Here is a 24,525-nt window from a genome sequence, read left to right as displayed (position 1 = left end):
TAAATTTAGAAAGAAGAGAAAACTTTTTACTTGTTTTCTATTAAATTAAACAAGTAATTAATAAGAATATTAAATATTGTACCTGTTTTTTCTTGGTCTCTATTCGATTAGAAGTTCTCTTAGGTTGACTTTCTANCTATTCTGAAATGCAATTTTTAGTTAATTTTGTTTTTAATGTCAAGAAGAATTTTAAAATGTTGAATATTGAGCTAAATACCTTGTCAATTTCACAAAGCAATGTAACAAGAAATAGTAGCACTTTTTCCTCATTAAAAAAATCTTAAAACTAATCTATCATTAACTTTTTGCTCATTAAACTAATTACACGGAACTTTTTTAACTTAATAACTAATTTGTTGCTAATTATACAAGTTCGTGTTAGAATGTTTTATATACGTTGAGAAAAGATTTTCCTTCGGGGAGTTGAAGCCAATTATCTTTTGAATACTTAGTGTCCTTTTCCTCTAACACGTGAAAAGTATATGCATGTCTGGAATCAGCAGATTTATTTGCAGGACTGTAATGAACCACTTGTCCATGAATTAGAATACACGTTCCTGGAATTAATAAAGCACGTGTAACTTCAATTCATAAAAAAAAAAAATAAAAAACAGTATCTAACGAATTAGTTCTTTTTGCATTAAAAAATATATAACAAAAGAGAAGCGTTATTTATTTAAGATCTGTCTAGAATTAATTTTGACCAATATTGTTAATACATTCTTTTGGATCTAGTAATTGGATATAATTCGGAAGTAGTGTTTATGTATTTGGTAGGTACGGTACATGTACCTTAAGGTCTAATAAAAAAAAGAGTGCGGAACGAGTGGTAATAACAAACGAACACCATAGGAATAGACGTATTTCGTGAAATTTTCCTTGTAGTCGGGAAAATTTTGCAAGTATCATGTATATTTGATCCCTAATATAAAATAGCATGCAAGCGGCATCGAATGTCTAAAGTCTGCCAATGGGTTATTAAAACCAATTTAAATTTGTATGATATAAGCACCACAGGGTGCTTTAAAGAGTAACGCCACCTCTGTTTTGATGAAAACTAATTTTTGAAAAATTGAAAGAAATAGTTTATAACTTAAGATTTCTTTTATTTTTGGACGCGCAAAATTACGCACTTTACAATGGTCAAGTCAATTTAAATTTGCATGATGTAAGCGCGGCAGGGCATCTAAAAGGTGACCTGTGTCCTATTTTTCCAGAAAAACGAGTTTTTTCGAAATCTAATGGTTCATAACTTAGGGTTCACTTTTTACAATTTTCAAATTTGGATGCGTAAAATTACGCACTTTACGGTGGTAGATAAGGTTAATTTAAATTTGTAACATATAAACGGGGCAAAGAGTCGTAAAAACTAAAGTGACTTGGGTCTTGTCCTTCGAAATCTTATTATTAATAACTCAGGATCCACTTCAACCAATTTTCTAATTTTGACGCGCAAAATTACGCACTTTACAGTGGTAAGGTTAATTTAAATTTGTAACGTATAAACGGGGTAAGGAGTCGTAAAAACTAAAGTGACTTTGTCATGTTTTTCGAAATCTAATGATTCGTAACTCAGGGTCCACTTTAACGAATTTTCAAATTTGGACGCGCAACAACAATTACGCATTTTTGTAGAATTGAGGCGAATTTAATTTCGTATGATATATGCACGACAGGGTGTCGGAAGGAGTAAAAAGGCCTGTTTTAATGAAAACGCGTTTTTGCGAAATGGATGGCAATGATTCATAATTTTGAGTTCTTTTTAACTATTTTTCATATTTGGACGCGCACAATTTAGTTCTTTACAGTGGTTTAAGTAGAGGTGGATCTTTTGATGATTACGTGTATTAAAATATCTTCATGTTCGGTTGTCAACTCGTCATTAGTCAAATTGCAAAGGTCAGAATGTGAAAAATTTACCAGGGCAAAGAAATTTTCGGATTACTTTTGATTTAATTTAATTTTAAAATGCTGAAAATTCAACATTACATGATGCGCTGTATGATTTGGCAAAAAACGTATATGCAAAAATATCGTTCGAGTACCTACGACTGCCTGAAAAGGTCAAATCAGTGATAACAACATCTTATTAGGAATACATAAGGTGCCAGCATGAAATTGAAAATTGCATGATACAGCAAGTGATGAGGCTCCGATTCCTACATGTATGATATTCAAATATTCAAAGGTGATTTTGTTCGCATATATTTGAAAAGATGGCAGACATTTCGGATTTCGAAATATGTAATATCTAATGTGTTATACCATGTTTTTTAACATTCTTGTATCCAAAAGAGTTTACAAACAGTCATACGTTGCAAAATCTTATTAACAACAACCATTACAATAAAGGGCAAGCTTGGATTTTACACACACATTTTTTAAAAATACACTCACTAACATTTTAAGGATGTTTGGGAGGTACAATCGGAGATAAGAGTACATAAAATTAGAAATTCGTGATTAATTAGGTTTTGCAGCATATCATGAGGTAAATAAATACTATNGTTAGTAGCAACTTCTAGAACTTGAAATCTTTTCTAGCTCGACTATTTTACATTTATTCCGAAACTCTTAAACTCAAAATTCTCTATGCTTATCCATTTTTCTTTAAATATGAATTAATAAATAATTAAACAGCTCTAGAACATACCTTTAGTAACTGGAACTGGTTTAAAACTGCTCGTTGAATAAATAGGCGCTGGTTTATCGTAAATTAAAAATTCATTTGAATTTTTGTCCGGGTTGCGTGTAAGTCTCCTATGTACTCCACTTCGATGGGATCCTTGTGCTATCCATAGACATCCGTTTTCGACGGTAGCGTCTTCTAAAGCAATCCAGAAGCCTACAAGTTTCAGTGGCTCCGCGTATAAGTACGATGCGTCTTGATGCATTACAACTAGAAACAAAGCACTTTTTTCATGCCCCTGTTAATAATAAATAGTAGACAGAAATGTGGCTTTAGATATCCAAAAGTTTTACTGATAATATTTTATTAAATTTTTGTTTACTTCCTGGCATAACCTTTTATTTGTCTTGTAGCATTTTGACATACCTCCCAAACATCCTTAACATTAACACTAACCTCGCTATATACTGACCCATGAAGAAAACTCAGACGTCAGATACCTTTAACCGTATAAGAAATATACTTATTCACGTAATCAAATAATTCACCGACTTCAAAAAAGGACGAGGTTCTCAATTTGACTGTACGTTTTTTTTGTGTTTGTTAAGCGATTACTCTGCTAATTATGAATTGATTTTGATTATTCCTCTTTTTTTTTGGTAGGCCATACTTCAGAGGTTTGAAATTGATTTAGTGCTTTTTGAAAAAATCAAAAACAAAATTATAAACGTACACACTAAAAATTGAAAATGAAGTTATTTTTTATAAAACAAAAAACAAATACCGACCTACATACTTACACAAACTTAAACTAAAAAGTAGAAAGTAATGTTTTGATTACTTAAACGCAAAGTGCATTACATAACAATCGACAAAATCATTGATACTTAGGTATTATACAATTTATAATCAATATTTTTGGAGTAGGTTCAAGCCAAAGATACTTACTTCATTAATCAATGAATACATTAATGTAAATGTAGAAATTGGGTAAAAGAAATTTGACGAAAAGTTTGTTGCAAAGGCAGGATTAAACTGTCCCTCTTGATTGACACCGTTTCCAAAAATAACTGATTATAAATTGTAAATGAATATATAAGTAACAATGATTTTGTTGATTGCTCTGTAATACACTTTGCTTTAAAGTAATTAAAATATTTTTTTCTACTTTTTAGTTTAAATTTGTATATGTAGGTATAGTGTTGTTTTTTTTAACTTAAATTAATTTTATTTTAAGATAGTTCGCAGTTTCATTCTCGAAAATTATAAGCCAGAAAATTCAAATACATAATGTAGTTTATGTAAAAAAAAAATAAGATAATGAGCGCAGTTACGAATCTGCCGCAACCAAACACGTAGGTAATTTGTTTTTGTTTTTTATCTGTCTTTTTTTGTTTAGAGAGCGGGCACGGTAACTTTTATACGTTCCAAACACGATATGTATAATACGAGGGTGGATTGATAAGTTTCCGGCCTGACCAAGAAAAACAAGGTTTTTAAAAATTTTTTTTTTTATTTCTCAACATAATCTCCTCCAAGGCTGATACATTTCTCATAGCGGTGTTCCAGTCTATTAATGCCATCTCTATAGACTGATTCGTCAAGCTCCTCAAAATAACCATTTACAGCTTCGATTACTTCTTCATTGTCCGCAAATCTCTTACCGCCAAGCCATTTTTTGAGATTAGGGAACAGAAAATAGTCACTCGGGGCTAGGTCTGGAGAGTAAGGAGGGTGCGGCATCAATTCAAACTTTAGATCGTTGATTTTAGCCGTCGCAACGATTGACGTGTGCGCTGGTGCGTTATCGTGATGAAACAAGATTTTTTTCTTCGCCAGATGAGGTCGTTTAATTTTCACCTCGTGGCTCAAACGTTGCAATAAGTCTGCGTAGTATTGACCAGTGATAGTATTACCCTTTGCAAGGTAATCAATGTATATAATACCTCTTGCATCCCAAAAAACAGTAGCCATAACCTTGTTCGCCGAAAAAATTGTTTTTGCCTTCTTTGGAGTTGGTTCCCCTGGTCCAATCCACTGTTTAGACTGTTCTTTGGTTTCAGGAGTGTAGTGGTGGACCCACGTTTCGTCAACGGTTACGAATCGACGCAAAAATTCGCTTGGATTACGCTTATACAATGACAAATTTGCGGTAGAAATGTTTTTTCGAATCAATTTTTGGTCGACTGTTAGCAAACGCGGCACCCATCTTGCACAGAGCTTTTCCATATGCAAATGTTGGTGCAAAATATGTTGCACACGTTCATATGACATCTTACAGGTCTCAGCTATCTCACGCACTTTCAATCTGCGGTCTCCCAGCACTATTTGATGAATTTTTTCGATCATATCTGGAGTTGTGACCTCAACGGGGCGTCCTGAGCGAGGCCCATCAGAGGTGCTCACACGACCCTTTTTAAACTCGGAAACCCACTGCTTAACGGTTGAATATGACGGGGAGGATGTCCCCAGTGTTGAGTCCATCTCTTTTTTAATTTCCTTCGGCGTTAACCCCTTCAAATAAAAGTATTTGATGACAGCACGATTTTCCTGCTTTTCCATTTTTACGAAAACCACAGAGGCGTCTTGTTCAGCGTGCTGTCAAACCTACACTAGCAAGGAGATCGGGCTGAAACTATAGCTACAAGCTATCCAAGGATGGTACTATAGAATGTCACCTCAAGGTAGGCCTAGTGGCGTCATCTCTTGGTTAGGCCGGAAACTTATCAATCCACCCTCGTATTCATATAAGAACCTCTCTTTCTCTTATTCATTCTTTACGTTTGTCGTGTTCTCTAATGATTGCGAGATAGTTGCAGTTATCCTTTATATGACCTTGTTATTCTCAGGACATAAAAATCGGAGTTATAGTTGATAGTAGTGCCTTATCACAAGAAACAATTTCTTTCAACGATTATTTTCACCACATTCAGTTATTGTCAATATATTTTAGTATGTGGTGCAGTTAGTAGCAACTTCTAGAACTTGAAATCTTTTCTAGCTCGACTATTTTACATTTATTCCGAAACTCTTAAACTCAAAATTCTCTATGCTTATCCATTTTTCTTTAAATATGAATTAATAAATAATTAAACAGCTCTAGAACATACCTTTAGTAACTGGAACTGGTTTAAAACTGCTCGTTGAATAAATAGGCGCTGGTTTATCGTAAATTAAAAATTCATTTGAATTTTTGTCCGGGTTGCGTGTAAGTCTCCTATGTACTCCACTTCGATGGGATCCTTGTGCTATCCATAGACATCCGTTTTCGACGGTAGCGTCTTCTAAAGCAATCCAGAAGCCTACAAGTTTCAGTGGCTCCGCGTATAAGTACGATGCGTCTTGATGCATTACAACTAGAAACAAAGCACTTTTTTCATGCCCCTGTTAATAATAAATAGTAGACAGAAATGTGGCTTTAGATATCCAAAAGTTTTACTGATAATATTTTATTAAATTTTTGTTTACTTCCTGGCATAACCTTTTATTTGTCTTGTTATCAGAACTAGTTTAGTCTTAAATAGTGAAAAACTCAAAATTTGAATAAACACATGCTTTAAGTGATCAATGTATTTAATCACTTATTAACATAGTAGAATGTGTTAATGACATAACAAAAAATTGTATTTGTTATTACTTTATTTTCCGCCGATTAGGAGAGAACATTCAGATCAAAATTTACATGACGCTACTGTTATCAAAAAGGAAAAGAAATTATCTGATATACAATTGTTTTGTCTAAAAGCTTTTTACTATGAGGGTATAAGATATATATTCAGTTAAAAAATGTAATACGCCTTCAAATACTTATTATTTGTATCTTTTCTTACTGATCAGTAGGCCTATTAGTGTCTTTAGTAGTTTTGTTGTTGTTGTTGTTTATGTAACAATGTTAATGAGTTAGAATCAATCCTAAGCTTAAATCAGAATTGGCAGTAACAAAGGATATTCGAAAGAGACACAAAACCAAGCATTTTTTTGAAGTCTAATTAGGAGAAAATTTAATAATAGGGCAGAACTTTTTTATTGTTTCCGAAAACAGTTTGATCTCTGTAATTCAGTTAATTATGTATAAGTTTTCGCTTTGGTTTGACTAATATGTTTATTGTCTTTTTGTTTTTATTTCATTTTGCCTCTCTGGAGATCATATTGCATTTAGACTATGTAACAATACGCTTTTGGATTGATATATTCGTATTGAATTGTTGTATTTTCTTCATTCAATTTTTTTTCTTTTTTAAATCTGACCACTCATCAAGAAAAAAACTTCAGTTCAGATGACCGTCAGTAACTCTAAAAAACTCGCATATGTTAATGAAGTTATCAATTTAAAAAGTTGAACGTGTATAGATTTAGGTTTGTGCTATTCACAAAGTTATGCCGAAGGCCCAAATTTCATTTCATCAGCGTTTTCGGTTTTCAAACTTTAAGGTACATGGAATGCTACTTTATAAAGAAATGGCGTTACTAGAGGTAGTTGAGAATTTCATGGGTCATGTCTTTGATTTTGGGTTGTGTAGTGACATGACGTGTATTTATTGATTTCTACTTCTCATTAAAAGCGTTGGTCGCCTGGTCATCACGCTTACACGGTTATCTTACAGTATACAATATGAATGCAAATAAAATCTGTCCCTCGCGCATTTTAAGGACCAAGACATTTCAAAATACCTCTATTAATTATTATTACAGAAGCATAAAATGGGCTATTCTACAATATCTATTTTAGGCCAGCCAGGTGTTTTTAGTTTTTCCCTAGCTGTAGATACTTTGCCAACTTTTACATAAATTCGTTGCATCTGTAAATAACTTACAGACTAATAAAAGCGAAGTCAAAAAATATTTGGCTGTCACTTAAGAAAGAGGTTTAAAGTTAACTTAGAGCGTTTATTATACATCTATTTGTCATAAAAATTATTATACTATGCATACCGACTATGAATAATAATTTGTGACAGCTGCATATGGTTTCTCTTAAAATATTTTCACTTTCTGTGAAAACATCTGTAACTTTGTTGAAACAAATGAATGAAAATGCTTTGCCCTTCAGTTATGATATTCCTGTTAAATTTTTCAATATCTATCTTAACCAAAAAATGGGGGCATAATAGTAAATGAAGCTAAGAAAATTGTTTTTTAAATTCAGAACGCAATCGCGTTAAATGCCATTTGCTACATTTGTTTTTTTTTATCTTACCTTCACTACCAACACCTGGATTTTTGAATATAATCATGCTCTGTACCACTACTGGTTCCTGAAAATCCAGTTGAAAGCATGATTCTTTCACCCTTTCGTCGAAGGTAATTTTTCTAAAGTTTTTATTCAATTCATGGAGAGCGTGGCCAACCTTGTTAAGGGATTTCTCCTTTGGTATCAACAGTTCACCGTTTGGTCCCAATGCATCCGCTTCGAAGAAGTAACTTATTTTGTCAGCACTATCCAAAAAGTATTTACTTTTAGCCTGTAAGAAATATAATTAATTGACATACCTACTTACAAATAAAAAATAAAAATCACTCTACTGTAAATTGGTTTTTGGAGATGACCCTTCTGATATTATTGCAGATTATTGGATAAAGCGGCAGCCCTTAAATAGTGTTTCAATGGGTCATTTTTTGATCATAATTACTAAGAACAAGGACAAAACGTTTTCGCCATAACAGGTAGTACCTACTTTTTGTCAGTGAATTTGAATTTGGTCTCTTAATAGCAGATAGTTATTAAAATATCTTAATTTTAGAATTTTTTCTTATTTTTTTCTTCCTATCTTGAATACATCTTCACCTTTCTCGAAAACTAGAGCAACCTACATCTTTCACTATTCGCGAGCATTGATCTTCCCCACTTAACTCCTGCTTCTGCTTCTAATATGTCTTTCTCTAGCCGTTCAAGTCTGAGGAGGTGTCCTATACCACCTTATCTTGCTTATTTCTTATGTTATTAGCTCTGTTACGCCATCTGTTCTATTACTTTTTTTAATAGCACCTCTTTTCTAATTTTTTCTATCCACGATATTTTTATTATCCGATTATAACACACGTCTCCTACGCTTTCAATTTTTCTCCGCAACACTTCATATTTTTCGTCGTCAGAAAATGCATCAATAATAATTACTCCTTTTTCGGTTTTCTGTTGAAAAAGTGCTTTAGAAATGAAAAATGAAGTTAACGTATTTCAAAATCTTTGTACTGATGTGATCATACTTGAATTCAGTGACAAAAAGTATTTTGAATGTGACCACTACCTTGTTTCTTTTTCGTCCTTTTCCTTTGGTACTAATCTCCAAAAGGTCAAAAATTGTGATACGTCGGAAACGACCACTTCCCCTTCATTCACCCCTATTATATATGCATGTGTAATGAATTCGAGTTAAATTTTTATACATTACAAGCGAAAACGTTTATATTTTATAAAATTACAAACATGTTGAGTATAACTTTAAAATATGTACTTTCTATTTAAGTTCATTATAATAAGTAAATTCCTCAATAATCTCTTTTAAGTTAGTTTAAAAGAAAGTATTTATTTACCTGTTCCTTGTTTACAGTACTGAATACTGTACGATTTTCCTGTTCGGGCATATCTTTTAGTAAAGTATCTAGCTCCGCTTTAAGTAAGTTAACTTCATCTTCGGTTAAAAAGTCTTGCAGAACAACGTAACCATCGGATTCAAACTATAAATATTAACATGGAAATTACCATATAATAATAAGGTTTATTAGTTACAGCTATAATCTATTGTATAAAAAAAAGCAATCCGGAAGCAGTGTCTACGAAGACCGCAGGTACATGGTACCATTTTCCGCATTGTGCATCCATTAAAAAAGGGTGCGGGACAATTGGTCGCACGGCTAGCGCATGCGCGACTAATAAACGCCCTTTAAGCATACATGTGACTTGGATGCGGACATTTCTCGGGAGTATCTGTCTGTATCTATATATGGTAGTGAGTGGTATCAATTAAGAAACTGGGTTAAAACATTGACTTAGCTTATTATTTACCGGAAGACGTACAGAATGCCATGAGGGTGAATGACATAGCCCTAATACATTTTAAATTCTGATTTCTATGATTTTTAAATTTAATTCCTCGATTGTTATTATTATTATTAATGCTCTTTAAATGACCGAGTGAGTAGTGGGTAGTAACGCCATTTTTAGTTACACTAACAAAAAGTCCATTATTTGCCCAAGATCTCAGAAAGGGAGTTAGCTTCTAAAGGTCACGCATTTTTTTTTCCACTTTTGATACAAACTCCAGATACGTGAGTGTAATGTACAATAAATGGTTTCTGACATTCTGAACAACTAAAATATGTGTGTCACGTCAAAACAATTAGCGTGCATTGAAGTCTAGTACGCATATCCGTGCTTACTAATTGCCATTCGAAAGGCATCCCAATGATGTGCCACGGTTGCTTGAAAAATCTGTTTATACTTATAATGAGAATACCTAACTTGTGCTATTTAGGATGACATTGAATGAGTAGGCGCATTCTTTGCAGGAGATCATATTCATGCTGCACATGTGTGAGATTCTGGAGGTTATTTTAATGCGTGAATAAAAACGGTAGGTAGGTAGGCGGGTGGGTAAAACGGATTGTGAATATTCAAAATTTTGACCATTTCAAATTTCATCGATAAGGTTTTGATGTTCTGTGATATTTCCAACCGGCAGACAGACAGACAGACTGGTTTGAAATTCGTGATTTTCAGATTTGGAGTTATAAAAACAAAAAGATTGATGCTTGGACCATACTGTGTATAGGTAAAATGGCATTTCCTATTGTTTAAAGGCAGGGGCGGACTAAGGCCTAGGAAACCTAGGTACGTGTCTAGTGCCCGTAATTGTTGGAGCCCGAAAATAAGGTTTCTAATTTTTCGATTTTTATAATTAATTTTTATTTTTATTTGAAAAATATTTTATCTGAAAAATAGGCCCGGAATTACAATGTTACTTAAGGCCCGCTTTAGCCTTAGCCCGCCACTGTTTCAAGGCAAAAAAAAAAAAAAATGCGTTATTGTAAATGACCGTGATAATTCTTCACTTATCAACATTTAACAATCTAATCGTAAGCAGTTAATTTGTTAAATACTGCCTACATGCAATCATCAAAAGACAGAATCATTTTTTGAAAAATAGTATCAATAAGAATGTGCTTCAAGATTAATAATTGGAAATTTAATTTGAATAATTTAATCCAACTGAGTGGTTCAATTCAATAATTAATTATCGTATCGCATTAACATTGTTAATTTCATATGAAATATTTATTGATTCGTTTGCAACAAGCTATAACATTCATAACTCAGTAGCAATGGTATTTGGTGATAAGGCAAAAAACTGAACAGGAGTTGACCTTTAAAACTACTGAACTATTGACCTATTGGTATCGGTCTTATCCAGTACATTTTAGCACTAACAAAGGAAGGTATTTTATAAAATATAACTCACTTTCTGTTTCAAGTCGCGTATCATTTCGAAAGTTTCGCGGTCCCGCTATACAGTTTGCAGTTTCAATGAACTTCACGCACACAGTTTAATAAACAAAGTTCGCAAACTTTTACTATCGATTACTTTCCGCTGCGCTTGATGTGGTATTTACAATAGAATTAGTCGCAGCGGGTGACAAACCGAGTTAAAACAAACATGCGCGGCTTCTGTTGCGCGTTTTATGATTGTCGAACTAAATTTAAGTGTGATAGCGGAAATGTGATGATCTGATGATCCATAAACAGGGGCGTAGCAAATGGGACGTGAATTACGGATTAATAAAACCGGAAAATTCTTCCAGGTAAAGTAAGGACAAATTTTGTTTTTTCAAAAATTCCAAACGTTTTAGAAGAAATGAAAATAAAATTACAATAAAAAATGGTAAATGTCTAGATGATGACTCCCACCCCCTCCGGGAAAGAGAAGGTCTCCCCCACCACTGTACCATAAAAAGTTCGTGGCGGTCTCAGCCCCATAAAAAGTTATGGGGGTAGATAGGGTGGGGGTAGGGGGTATCGAGAGAGGGAAGGGGGGATCGAAAGAGGGTGGTCATCTGAGTAAAACCCCGTAAAGAATTTGCGGCGGTCTCACCCCCGTAAAAAGTTATGGGGGTTGAAAGTTGATTATTTTGACAATTGTCATACACTATAATTCAAATAAAATTCAATAAAAAAAATATTTTCAAGCGGGTGGAGGTGGGGGATCGAAAGAGGGTGGTCACTTGAACAAAACCCGATAACCTAACCTAACCTACCCTATTGATAAAGATATTTAAATAATGTTTTATATAACTTTCTCAATATTTTTATGTATTTTTCCATTAGTTTTATCTTTGAATATTGTTTAAGAATGACTATATAAATATTTACATGCCTAGAAATGTATAAAAATTGGCATATTTATTGACTTTGAACCCCTATAACTTTTTATAGGGGCGAGACCACCACGAACTTTTTATGGTACAGTGGTAGGGGAGACCTCCTCTTTCGCTAACTTACATCGATGTGCAAAAACTTTTCAGTGTAACATCCTATTTTATATGATGTTATTATAATTTTTTACATGTAGACGACAATCACTGACAAGATGGGCCAGTGACGTGGCGCACATGCGTGGGAGATACTTTTGCATAACCGCAAAGTAAATGGTAGCCGCGCTGCATTTGCGCGGGCGACGACTACAGCGCGGGCAAATCGCAGTTTGAAGTTATAAGTAGATTCTAAATTTAAGTAAAAATTTTAAAAAGTTATTTTAATAAATCTAATATGCAGTGGATTTCAAAAATCTACACCATTGCACTGTGTATATTTACGTATGTGAACTTGACGTGCATAATAAAAGTATGCGTAATGAACGTTACCTACGACCACAATATTCGTAGGAGGGCCGTTCGTCATTTGTTTCGGTTTTGATTTTTATTTTTACACTTATGTACTTCCGCTTGCTTCAGTTTATACATAGACGTAACTGGGTGATATTTTTACCGAACGCGTAGTAAAAATTGAACAGGTATACTAAAAATTGGGAAGGAAAGGAGTGACTGTAACGATAGGAGACCAAAAATTAGAAGAAGTGACTGATTTTTGGTATCTAGGAAGTCAAATAAGTCAGGATGAAAGGAGCAGTAGAGATATAAAACAGAGGACAACGTAGGGTCGAGTTGTCTTTAATAAAAAGCTCACGAACGGTTAATTTAGAAACTGAGAAAAGATTGTTAAATGTGTATATCTGGAGCACGGCACTACACGGGTGCAAAACGTGTCGGTGAACGCGGCGGAAAAGAAAAGGTTTGAAGCGTTCGAAATGTGTTGTCACAGACGAATGGTTAGGATACCGTGGATAGAGAAGGTTAGATATGAAGAGATATTAGAAAGAATAGAAGAACAGAGGACTCTATGGAATTCAGATCAATAAGAAATAGGCGAGATAAATTGGTAGGACACCTTCTCAGACATATTAGATACAGAAACAGGAGTTAAGAGGAGTAGAGGCAGACCTAGATTAGATTACTATTCATAGTTAGTTAAGGATGTAGGGAAATGCGAAGTTTAACTCGGGATATGAGAGAGTGGAGGTTAGTGTCCAACCAGTCTTAGGACTGACGACCATATGATGATGATGACCACGTTTTCCTGAAAATATCATTAGCTTTTCTGAAAACTTTCTTAAACTAACCGAACTCTAAAAATCTCTCGAATAAACTGTAAAATATTACAAAAACTTTGTTTAGCTTACATTACTTTATTATTATTATTTATATGAGAAGATGACTGAAGGTGGTATTTGTATGAATTTCCCTCTATCACGTTGCATTTTTCAAAAGATGATGCCACCCTTTGATGAGTACATGAAACAGAATATTTCTTTGCTAAATATTCAACTCCTTACAAGTTTATAATATTATACGTACACCCTGAAGATTAACCATTGAAAATGACGTGAAATGGCGCATGGTAAACGAGGTAGCGGTTAATTTCGAGTTAACCAATTAGTATTGAACATAGATCTCTTTATACTACAGGATGCCTACCCTGTTACAGTCAACCCTCTGTTGTTTTTTTCAACTGTTCCATTTAATCTAAAGGAAGTTCGAGTTTGAGAAAAAAGAAAAAATTGTTTGAAAGAATTTATTTTCAAAATTTTTTATTTTATTGGTGAAAATCTGTTCCTTCCTTTTGACACGAATGGTGTTTATTATACACTGAACAACAAATATATTTTATTAATTCTTTTTTCCTTATTCTATGGACAAAAATCCACTTACAATTAGAAGTTTATTATAGAGAAATAGGTTTAGGTATGTACATAGATAACGAAATGGGAACAATTTTTAACACGAGTGGTAATTTAACAACAGATAGCTGATGGATGTGGAAATGCTATTTTCACCTGTATCGAAATTTGTAGAGAGAGATCAACTGAATTTCGAATGAAAACGAAGTTCCCATTTGTAAGATCGTTTGCACGTATCCAATAAGTGGATAGGTACCTCTATTAACCTGTCAATAGCAGCACAAGCACATAACGGACAGTTTAGATTTAGATCTGCATTCACTTGTCCATTATTAGCAAAACTGTCGAAATATTTGATGGCATATTTGCCGCTTTCAGAGGCGATATTGATGTTTTAAGCAAAAGCTGCAGTTACATTTTCATTGGTTTAAAATACTTTTTTAAAGTGTAAAGATTTAGGCAATCTCATTACTGTTATGTTATAACCTTAATTTTAAATAGGGTAATGGCGTTTATACCCTTACTTTAATAGAATTTATCGAGATGTAACTATTTTGTGTGAATCTTGAAGAAGCATCTTAATAATAATCATCATCATCATAAGGTCGTCAGTCACTCTTTCCTATCCTGAGCTAAACTTCGCAATTCCCTAAAGCTAGAACAACCCATATCCTTAACTATTTGCGAACAGTAATTTAATCTAGGTCTACCTCTACCCCTCCTAACTCCTGTTTCTGCCTCTAGTATGTCTCTGACTAGACCTTCATGCCTGAGAAGGTGTCCTACCAGCTTATCTCGCCTATTTTTTATTTACTTCCACTGAGTTCTCTGTTCTCCTATTCTTTCTAATACCTCTTCATTTCTAACCTTTTCTATCCATGTTATCCTTATCATTCGCCTATAACACCACATTTCGAACGCTCCTAACCTTTTCTTTTCCGCCGCGCCCACTGTCCATATGATATCCTCTGCTTTATATCCCTACTACTCCTTTCATCCTGACTTATCTGACTTCCTAGATAACTAAAATCAGCCACTTTCTCCTATCTTTATATTCGCTCTTTCCCTACTTTTCCTTCCCTTGCATGCCAGTATTTTTGTTTTACTTTTATTTATTTTCATACAGTACTGTTTTATCAATACCGCTTCCATTTTATTTAAAGCTATCTCTAAGTCCTTCTTGCTAGATGCTAATACTGCTGTATTATCTGCAAATGTAAGCATACTAATCTTTTACCCCTGTATATCTACCTAGCCAAGAACAAGCTTGTGACTTTCCTCTTAGCCTTATCGACTAGAATTGTCCCATTTCGTTAGGATGGGTCAAATTCTTTTATGGGTTATTAGTCAAGTTATAGTTACCAAATTACCTTTTACGATTACTGTTTCTTTTGCGAAAAATTTGGGTTTATTTTTAAACATTATGTTGTTATTTGTGTATTTTCATGGTTATTTTTTGTTATGTTTATTAGATATTTTTAATTTTACTTTTACTAGTAGGTATTTTGGGTAGAAATAAAATAATGAATTGACGCTGAAAATTATATATGTATTTAACAATAAAGATATATATTTATATTTTTTCAATTTACACATAGATATAAATATACACATGTTAACAGAATTTGTGGCAGAGCGAGGGTTAAATATTCGATTCTAAACCTCGACACTTCGATTATGTAGTCAAATGATTGGCACACTTTCGTGTGTAATATTTGCACTAGCTTATGTAAATCCGAAATAATCAACACATTTTCAATTGCCAATGCCCTGTTGATTCTCTATTTGTGTCCTCTAGCGAAGTGTTTTGAATTAAATGAAATTAAATATTTTATTACAGCATTCCATATAAAAATTTCTTCGAAATACCCATACATATAAAGAGCGGTTTCTGTACTACTGCAGAATACCCAAATTGTTTGCGATTAATTAATATCATATAGATTATTTTGATTTTAATTAAGAATGTTTTTAATTGAGTTCTGTAAAACGTACGGTTAATCGCGACGAACTTGATGTTTTTTTTTTGTTGCGTGGTCTCTTTTACTCTTACGAAACGTGTGTGAAAAATTTGAATTTGTATATCTTGAAATTTTTGCGCAAAAGTTCCGAGTTTTTGCAGGCCTGGTGTTTTAAGTAAAATCCTAATTACCATTTCATTCCTTAACTACATAACCGATTTTTATAATATTTTCTACTAACATGATCAAGGATACAGAAAAGGATATAGGGTACTTTTTATATAAAAAAAAAAGAATACTACTCCCGAGGGATATAAATATTAGTTTTGTGGTCGTAGATCATTAATGATTTTTGACACATATTTAAGATATCGATGCGAGCGCTAACCCACCATGAAATTTTGCACACACAATGTCAGGGGTACAGAAAAGGACATACGGGGTACTTCTTATATAAAAAGAAATACTGTTCCTGGAGGATCGGAAAATTAGTTTTATACCACATATTTAGAACATCAACTCGAGCTAAGGCGCGAGTAAAACTTAGTCATTTATTTAAAATTAAGTAAAGGAATGTATAAACCGTTGAGAAATTAAACGGTTTTTAAATTTTGTTTATAATTTTCTTCTCAAAGGTTTTCTTAAATACGGTGGAAATTATTTTTAAGGAATTATGTTCCTTCTTTATCATCTATGACTGCATAAATTAACGAAAATTAAAAACAAATTAGTTCCATAATCTAAACACGTCAAACAAATGAAGTATTATACAGGGTTTGTGCTGAAAGTAATAGGACTGAGTCGATTTAAAAAAAATTATTGAACCAATTGTTACAATTCTTTAAAAACTTTCAAAATAGGCTCCTTCTGCGTCGATGCAGCACGATTTCTAAGCATTGAAGGCGTCATGGAAGGCATTGTCCGGAATAGCCTTATGAGCCGCGGTGCATGCTGCTTGGATCCCCTCTTTCGTCTCAAAATGCTTGCCTTTCATCGGCCTTTTCAGGCGAGCAAACAAAAAAAAGGCCGGGCGGGCCACATCTGGACTGTAGGGCGGCTGCGGAAGCGTTGGGATGCCGGTCTTGGTCAGGTGGCTGTCCACAAGAAAGGCGGTGTGAGCCGGGGCGTTGTTGTGGTGCAACTGACCCAATTGACCCTTCGTTAGAGTCTCTTGAACACTTCCAAGTAAAACTTGGCGTTGACGGTTTGTCCAGAGGGAACAAATTCATGGTGGACGATGCCTTTCATGCTAATTCTTCCCTTTTTTGGGCGAGGAGACGCCGGCGTGTGCCACTCGGAAGATTGCTTTTTTGTCTCGGGATCATACTCAAAGATGTTCAAATGCTCCGTCACAATGTCTTGATCCACAGATTTTGGTAAATTTAATATCTGGGCAATTAAACGAATACTTAGTCGACGGCACACGAGTCACATTGTCGAAGGTTTTCCAGCACGGCCTTCATCGGCGACCTCTTCCCGGCCCTCCGAAAAGGCCTGGTGCCACCGAAACACGCCACTTCTTGCTAAAGCAACATCTGGGTAAGCCTGCTTGATCATATCAAACGTCTCTGTCGCAGATTTACCGAGTTCTGACTCTCCAGGTGCTCGGAGACAACTCACCAGCCGCTCGTTCGTTAGCTAGGAATGCCCTCTACCGAATCCAGTCGGTGCGCGCACTCTCCGAAGTATAGTCGCGGCGGAAGGAAATCAGTCCTATTACTTTCCGGACAAACCCTGTATATTGAGTCGTGTGCTCTGGATTTCATAACACCAACGCAAACCTAAAACTGTTTATCGCTTCGAGATAATTTAAGGGCTTTTTTATTTTCTTGTTTCTTGGCTATTCAGCGTTGCTATTTCTTCTCATGAATCATTTTTCTGTAATGAACTAAGTATGCACATTTAGTTATTTAAAATACCATTTTATTTTTTGGTACTTATTGAGATAGTTGCAAGTTAAAAGCTTAAAAAGAAAAATAACACAAATAGGTCAAAAACAACATCAATGACAAACATTAATTTCAAATGGCAAACGTAGTGGTAACCTTTTCGATTTGGTTGTTTTAAAAATGTCGTAATGAGGAAACTGTTTGATTTTCGAGATAATTTTATTATTTGTTCTGAAGTTATCGCTACTGGGATTCATTATTTTGAAGGAATTATACACATATACGTATGTATGTACACAGTAGGCCATTATGCAGATTGATCCTAACGTCCAAATCGTATGTCCGCATGGGGCATATAAATCAGTGGTATTTCAGCGTGGAATGCGAAATTCGGAGGCTCTGCAAGAGCTTTGCGAATAAAGCGACTTCATAATGAGAAACTGTTACGGTAGTCATCAATTAATGACAATCAACTCCGAATAAACATAATTTAGATAATTTGTTTATCCGTACAAACGCAGCGAGTGGTAAAAACAATTTATGAAATAGATAAAAGAGAAAGCAAATAACCTAATTCTTGAATTGTGTATCAAATGTTCCTGTTTGTTTGTTCAAATGAGTCACAGAGGTACTCAGACAGTGTATTAAAGGTAACAATTAGTCTTCCTTCAGTCCAAAATTGAAGGTTCTAGGTCAACGAGAAGTGCCTATAATGTAGATGATCGGTGATACACAGACTAATTTCAATTTGTGATTTTCACATTTTTTCTTGAATTTTCACTGAAAGATCTTTCTTCAGTTTAAATTTGAAAGTTCTAACTCAAAGAGAAGTTTTGATGATGAGTGATACTTTATATGGACAGACAAACTGACTTATTTGTTGTTGTTTCCATATTTATTTCTCAATTTGCACGATGACGTCTTCCTTCAGTCCAAAGAAGAAGATTCTAGCTTAATGAGAAGTGATAGTTTTGATCATCAATGATTCATTGGATGGACAGACAAACAAATCAATTGGAAATTCGTGATTTTCACATTTATTCCAGAATTTACACCGTATAGTCTTCCTTCAGTTCAAATTTGAAGGTTCTAGCTGAGCGAGAAATACCTATAATATTAATGATCAAGGATACTTTTGACAAACTAATTTGAAATTTATGATTTCCGTATTCTTTCTTGAATTCATACCAAAAGGCCTTGCTTTAGTTCATGTTTGAATCTTATAGGTCAACTATAAGTATGGTTTTAGTTTTGATAATAGTCAGTGATACTTTTGAAGACTTATTTAAATGTGATTTTCATATTCTTTTCATGAATTTGCACTGTTCAAATTAAATAAATTATAAGACTTTTTATTTCTTTTCAGATTGGAAAAGATGCCTATGATTACAATTGAAATAATCTCCGCTAGACAACAGTTTAGAAAAATGGAATTAGTAACAAAAGGTGAGTTTTTCTTACTTTATATCATAACTCACTTGCGTGTTCTTTTCGTGAGGTTTATAACATGTAAGAATAAGAAAATTATTTTGTTTCTACCCGGTAAGAAATTACCTTTGTTAACGACACGATATTTTTGCTTTATTTTTCCTTGAATAAGACTCAAAGGAACCGCTTGGTAATTAACGATTTACGAGTTAGCTTTCAAGCTTATTTATTCACCTTAAATTCTCAACTTTTAGCTCTCTAAAGGACGCGTTAGACGAAACTTCAAAAGCGGAACCTAAAGTGTGCACAAAAAAAGAATTTCAAAAAAGAATTTGCCACAAAAGTGGCAACACTTAGCATGTTGCACGCATAATCTATTGTTTTTTGAACAAAGTATTCGGTGTATTATTAATTAGGTCAATTTACGTTAGGTTCTGCGTGATACTGGTACCTGTAATGGTACAGTATTAAGAAAATACCGATTTCCATAAAAATTTACAAGAGTAATTCCATATAATTGCGAGTTTGATGTAGGTGTTGAGGATTTTGTACATGATCAAATACCTACATTCTTAAATAAGTTTGATTTTGATTTTTTTTTAATTTTGAGTTAAATATTTAGAGTTAAATAAAAAAAAAAGTGAGAAAGCTCTTCATCTGCTTGAATTAATAATGAAACATTTAGAAGAATTTTTGTTAAGTTAATTTTAGTGTATTTGTACCTCATTGTTCTATCACTAAGCTAGGAGAGCCGGGTTCTATTCCCGGCGAGAACGTAACTACAGCAACAACTTTTCTTCATTAATTTGATGTTATCTATAGTTGTAAAAATTAATTCTAAATGAATTCACTTCAATATTCTGTTTGAATTTTATTTAATTATTTAACCTAGGGATAAAAATTGATAGTAAATTATATTTCTAACTTGATTTCATTTTTACCAAACAGAAATATGCCTTATGAATATGAAATTTAGTACAAAAGCGCCTTTAGGGTTAGATGTGTATAGTAAGTACATCTTTAGCATCCTTCTTAACTTTACAATAACATCAAAAACGTGGTAACAGTTGGACATAGAGAGAGACATCACTTGTCTACCACTCGCTTTTAACTTTCAAAAGATTTGATGTATGATGTTTTTTTTTGCATCGTGAGATGAAGTTTTACTTATAATGTTCTGCGTTAGCCATATGGGCTTATTGTTAAAAAAAAGTATCATTAAGTAAATATAAAGTAAAAACTTTCTTCTTTTTATTCGATGAAAGAAAAACGGTAATTTCTTCGAAACGAAATATGTAACCCTGAGGTTACTGTAGGATGATTAGAATTTTTTTAAATGCTTCACGAAAATTCCTTGATGCTTGTCATGCTATAAATAGCAAAAAAAAATGTTTCCAGGATCATTATTCGGCCCAGCCTAATTCAGAATTCTTAATAAAAGAGTAACTTCATTAACTGTCGGTTTTGTACGCAGGAAGGAACTTTAAAATAGACATCATTGTATTATTATTGATCTCTTGAGGGATTCAGTCATGTTTAGGTTTTATATTGTCCTAATGGCTATTCTTGAGTTTTGAATTTTATTATCTATGGTATACCCATAAATTGTGCAACAGCCAACTAATCTACTTAGAAACAAATTATTACATAATTTTAATTAAATTGACAACATGGTTCATTAGGTCTACTTTCAAAGAAAGGTCAATATTTGTTTCCATTGTATCAAATAAGCGAATTTATATGTTTACAAATGGGATATGACTAGTTCAATGTGAATTGTACAATTTAGAATAACTTGTCAACATTTTAACCATCGTTAATTAATAATTTAATAATATAATAATAATCTTAGCCTAACTTAGCCTGCATCTTCGTGATCTTGTATTCGACTCGCCACTCTCGAATTCACTGCTCTTGACTATCATTGATTATAATGATTGATTTCGCTATTTAAACGATTGCTAACTGACCTACTACCACAGTAGGTAGGTAAGTAGGTGTTAGTTTGCGGTTTTAAACAAATAATTTAGATATACCAATTAGTGTATCAGTGATCTAGATATGAATTTATGAATACTATGTAACACCATATAGGTACTAGAAATTCTTAATGAAATTTTTATGTACCTATGCTACATTATTGTAAAAGTAATTGCTCGAAGAAGAAAACAAAATCCCAGTTTCAATTGAAAACCGTAGCTGAACAATTTCGTATTTGTACTTGTACAACTAATACTAAAACCTTTATCGATTTAAAGTTGCTTATAATAAAACAAAAGAAATAAAGTAGCAGCAATGAAGCACACATGGCGAGGATGTCTTCTTTTGTTGGCTTTGTCAAAGTTTGATTAAAACCACAAGGCACTACGTATTGGAAACGTAATAGTTCCTTCTAGGTCTTAATCAGGAGTAGTAGCATACAAAGATTTGATTTAAAAGTAACAAACCAAGTTTTCGACTGTCGCTATTTAAAAAGCGAACCTGTCTATGCATGGTCAGTAGGTAGGTATCTTTATTCGCTAAAAACATGAGAATTATTCAGTTAATTTTAATTTTAAACGTCATTTACCGTAATTAATATTCAGTATTTACAATTGATCTATTTACAAACATGTATTTATAGTACATATGTGACTCCAATCCACGGCCACTTTTAGTTATTTTTTTGTTATTTCACGTGTCGCTAAGAAAATATAAATACATATACAAAAATTTTTTCCCTTACTCGTAGAAGATATAATTTCATTAAATATTTGTACAGTATTTCTGTCGCTTATGTAAAACCACACAATACTGACGTACCACCTACACTGTAATTTGATTTCATCCCTCGATAAAATACGTTTATTTAGAGAACAAAGTAAAATTTTTCGTCGAAAATTGAATCGCAAACAGCGTAGACATACATCATGTAGGTGCAAAGATTAGAATAAGTAAACTATCAATATAAACGAATCGTGACTCAAAGGTGTCTAAATTTAAGATAGTAAGTAGGTATATAAGTACGTAAAACATTACAAAGGCATGCTTAAAATTTACAGATAATGTGTTGCATTAAAATGGTTAATTTAGAAATTCGAAAAAGGTTGTTAAAGGTGTATGTTTGGAGCGCGACGTTGTACGGGTGTGAAACATGGACAGTGGGAGCGGCGGAAAGGAAAAGGTTAGAAGCGTTCGAAATGTGGTGTTATAGACGGATGATGAAGATATCGTGGGTAGAAAAGGTTAGAAATGAAGAGGTATTGGAAAGAATAGGAGAACAGAGGACTCTATGGAAGTCAATAAAAAATAGGCGAGATAGGTTGGTGGGACACCTTCTCAGGCATGAAGGTCTAGTCAGAGACATATTAGAGGCAGAAACAGGAGTTAGGAGGGGTAGAGGTAGACCTAGATTAGATTACTGTTCGCAAATAGTTAAGGATGTGGGTTGTTCTAGTTTTAGGGAAATGCGAAGATTAGCTCAGAATAGGAAAGAGTGGAGGTGCGTGACCAACCAGTCTTAGGACTGACGATTTTAAGGTGAGGATGACACATATGTTTTTACAAAGGTAACAATTGTTAAACAAAGTTTTATAAAATGTTTGGGAAAGTTTTATCAAGTTAAATAATTATAAAAAAAAAATGAACAAGTGGAAGTGCAACTTGCACAGAACGAAGAACATTACTGTTCCTTCGGCCTACCTTTTGTCTGACCGAATTTGAAACTCGAGAATGATAACAAAGAAAATAATATTATTTTCGGCCATATATATAAAAGTAATTATATCGAAATAATATATAATTTAGTATACTAATCAATAAATAATAATATAAATTAGGACAGATGATCTATTCTAATACAATCTAACTTGCCAGTGTTGGTTTTTTCTTTTTTCTCTGGTAAAACTATCCGCCATGGTCATGTACTCGTTGTCATTATCCGGTACCCGTCCAGATACTAAAAAAGGCGCCGGGTATACTCAGCCATCTGTACCTAAACACCTAAAAATATTTCTGTCATGAATGTCGACCGGAAATGCGATCTTCTATGAAAAAAAAAAAGTGCGAGCATCCTTCACATAATTTTTGCGAATCTCCTGATAGCTAAAGGATTTTACGCAAACAATACTTTTTTCCTTAAGGCCATTTCCGGGGATCAACAATTCGTTTAATGCGTGAACGTTTCAACTGTTAAAAAGGAGTAAAAGAAAAAAATTCCTTGTATAGCTAATGATTGATGGATCTTCTATTTCTGTAACAAGGAAGACACTTTTAGCCTAGTGCGGCTTTGACCGTGCCCTTGACGTTGTGTGCGAAAAAGAAAGGCGCGATATTCGGCATCGCGACGCGCACCGACGCGACGACCCATTCAATGGGAGTTGATAATACAACCGCGGGCCTTTGGTGGCGTCTGCGTGTCAAAGTTCTGGCCGCATTTCGTGAGCTTTAAGGAACGCATTCCATTTTCATTCGGACGACCGTCGCGACGCTGAACTGTTTCCGAGTCAACTTTTTCTTGTGTGTCGACGCGACAGATAACTGTGAACTTTTATTTGACTTTAAAAGAACTAAACATGTGACTCATAAATCGACGTCTTTTGCAGAAATAAGTTTAAAATAAGGTAATTTATCTGGATGTTGTTGAGTTTGACTTTGACTTAATAATTGGGGCTGTATAATTATTTAATTAATTAGTAACTGAAAGTTGCGATGCAAAAGACCGCCGGGATGATTTTAATTGAATGTATAATTTATTTGATGGTCGTAAAACTTTTCTAAAGGAAATAAGTAGGTCAGAATTTAATTGTTTAATTGTTGGAAAGTTTGGAATTATATATGTACGTATGTAGAATTTCTATGCATGACAAGAATTTTTTTTGTTTACATATAAATTTAAAATTAGTATTAAGGAAAGTGTGACTGTTGTATTTGTTGTTGACAGACTGTAAAAAAATCTTTGACATTTAATTAAAAATAATAATTAATTAGCAGTCAATATTAATTAAAAAGAAATTTTGCATTATTTCTATTTATTCGAAATAAAATAGTTAAAAAGTCTTCATAAAAGATTTAGTATAATTTGTTTTAATATCAATTCGTTGTTAAGCGATTTTAATTTTACATTGAATGAATTAATTTTAATTTGTTGTAGTTTCATGTTTTTGTTTATAAGGCTTTTTTCTTAGGTTTCTTGATAGGTTGCTATAGGTAAATAAATTGTAAATGTGATTTTATTTTATCGTACTTAATTACAAGACGAGTACGTATTTGTTTTATGTTGTGAGGAAAAAATATTTGATGAAAGAATACTTTCTGGTATCCTCACGTTAAACGCCAAATTAATAGCGAGTAACCAGTTCAAAAAAGTTGTAAAAGACGATAGTTTTGTAAAATATTTAATTATTAACACT

General features: G+C 33.5%; 2 protein-coding genes across 6 annotated transcripts in view; one reads left to right on the top strand and one right to left on the bottom strand.

The window, feature by feature from the left end:
* Positions 1-142: 142 nt before the first annotated feature.
* Positions 143-11,248, bottom strand: LOC108738336 (phytanoyl-CoA dioxygenase domain-containing protein 1 homolog). Of its 2 annotated transcripts, XM_018471716.2 has the most exons (5): positions 11,086-11,243; positions 9,161-9,304; positions 7,827-8,091; positions 5,740-5,985; positions 143-557 (listed from the first exon to the last, which is right to left on the bottom strand). In XM_018471716.2, exons 1-5 carry the CDS (start codon positions 11,107-11,109, stop codon positions 379-381), a joined length of 858 nt encoding a protein of 285 aa, XP_018327218.2. In that variant the 5' UTR covers positions 11,110-11,243; the 3' UTR covers positions 143-378. The 2 variants fall into 2 exon arrangements, with proteins under 2 accessions (XP_018327218.2, XP_025835146.1); XM_025979361.1 differs by lacking the exon at positions 5,740-5,985 and having other exon boundaries at positions 11,086-11,248.
* Positions 9,339-24,525, top strand: part of LOC108738350 (trace amine-associated receptor 6-like) — a 178,677-nt gene continuing 163,490 nt past the window's right edge. For 2 of the 4 annotated variants that reach the window (XM_018471741.1, XM_025979359.1), the window contains exons 1-2: positions 11,338-11,425; positions 19,074-19,153. In XM_018471741.1, coding sequence (XP_018327243.1) covers positions 11,355-11,425; positions 19,074-19,153 — 151 coding nt within the window. In that variant the 5' untranslated portion in view covers positions 11,338-11,354. Of the gene's footprint in view, positions 10,399-11,337; positions 11,426-19,073; positions 19,154-24,525 lie in introns of those variants that run through there. The other 2 variants (XM_018471738.2, XM_025979360.1) reach the window with 2 other exon arrangements.

Source organism: Agrilus planipennis, unplaced genomic scaffold, assembly GCF_000699045.2.
Source record: "Agrilus planipennis isolate EAB-ADULT unplaced genomic scaffold, Apla_2.0 scaffold131, whole genome shotgun sequence".
Taxonomy (NCBI): Eukaryota; Metazoa; Arthropoda; class Insecta; order Coleoptera; family Buprestidae; genus Agrilus; species Agrilus planipennis.
Note: the sequence above shows the minus strand (reverse complement) of the source record. Positions and strands in the feature narration are given on the sequence as shown.

What these genes read in the sequence shown, in the direction of transcription:
- LOC108738336 (XM_018471716.2), bottom strand. Translation starts at nt 11,109, where the DNA reads ATGATACGCGACTTGAAACAGAAA. An exon ending in GTACTGTAAACAAGGAACAG is followed by an intron (nt 8,092 to 9,160) that starts GTAAATAAATAC and finishes TATTTCTTACAG; the next exon opens with GCTAAAAGTAAATACTTTTT. An exon ending in TCCAGGTGTTGGTAGTGAAG is followed by an intron (nt 5,986 to 7,826) that starts GTAAGATAAAAA and finishes CTTTGTTTCTAG; the next exon opens with TTGTAATGCATCAAGACGCA.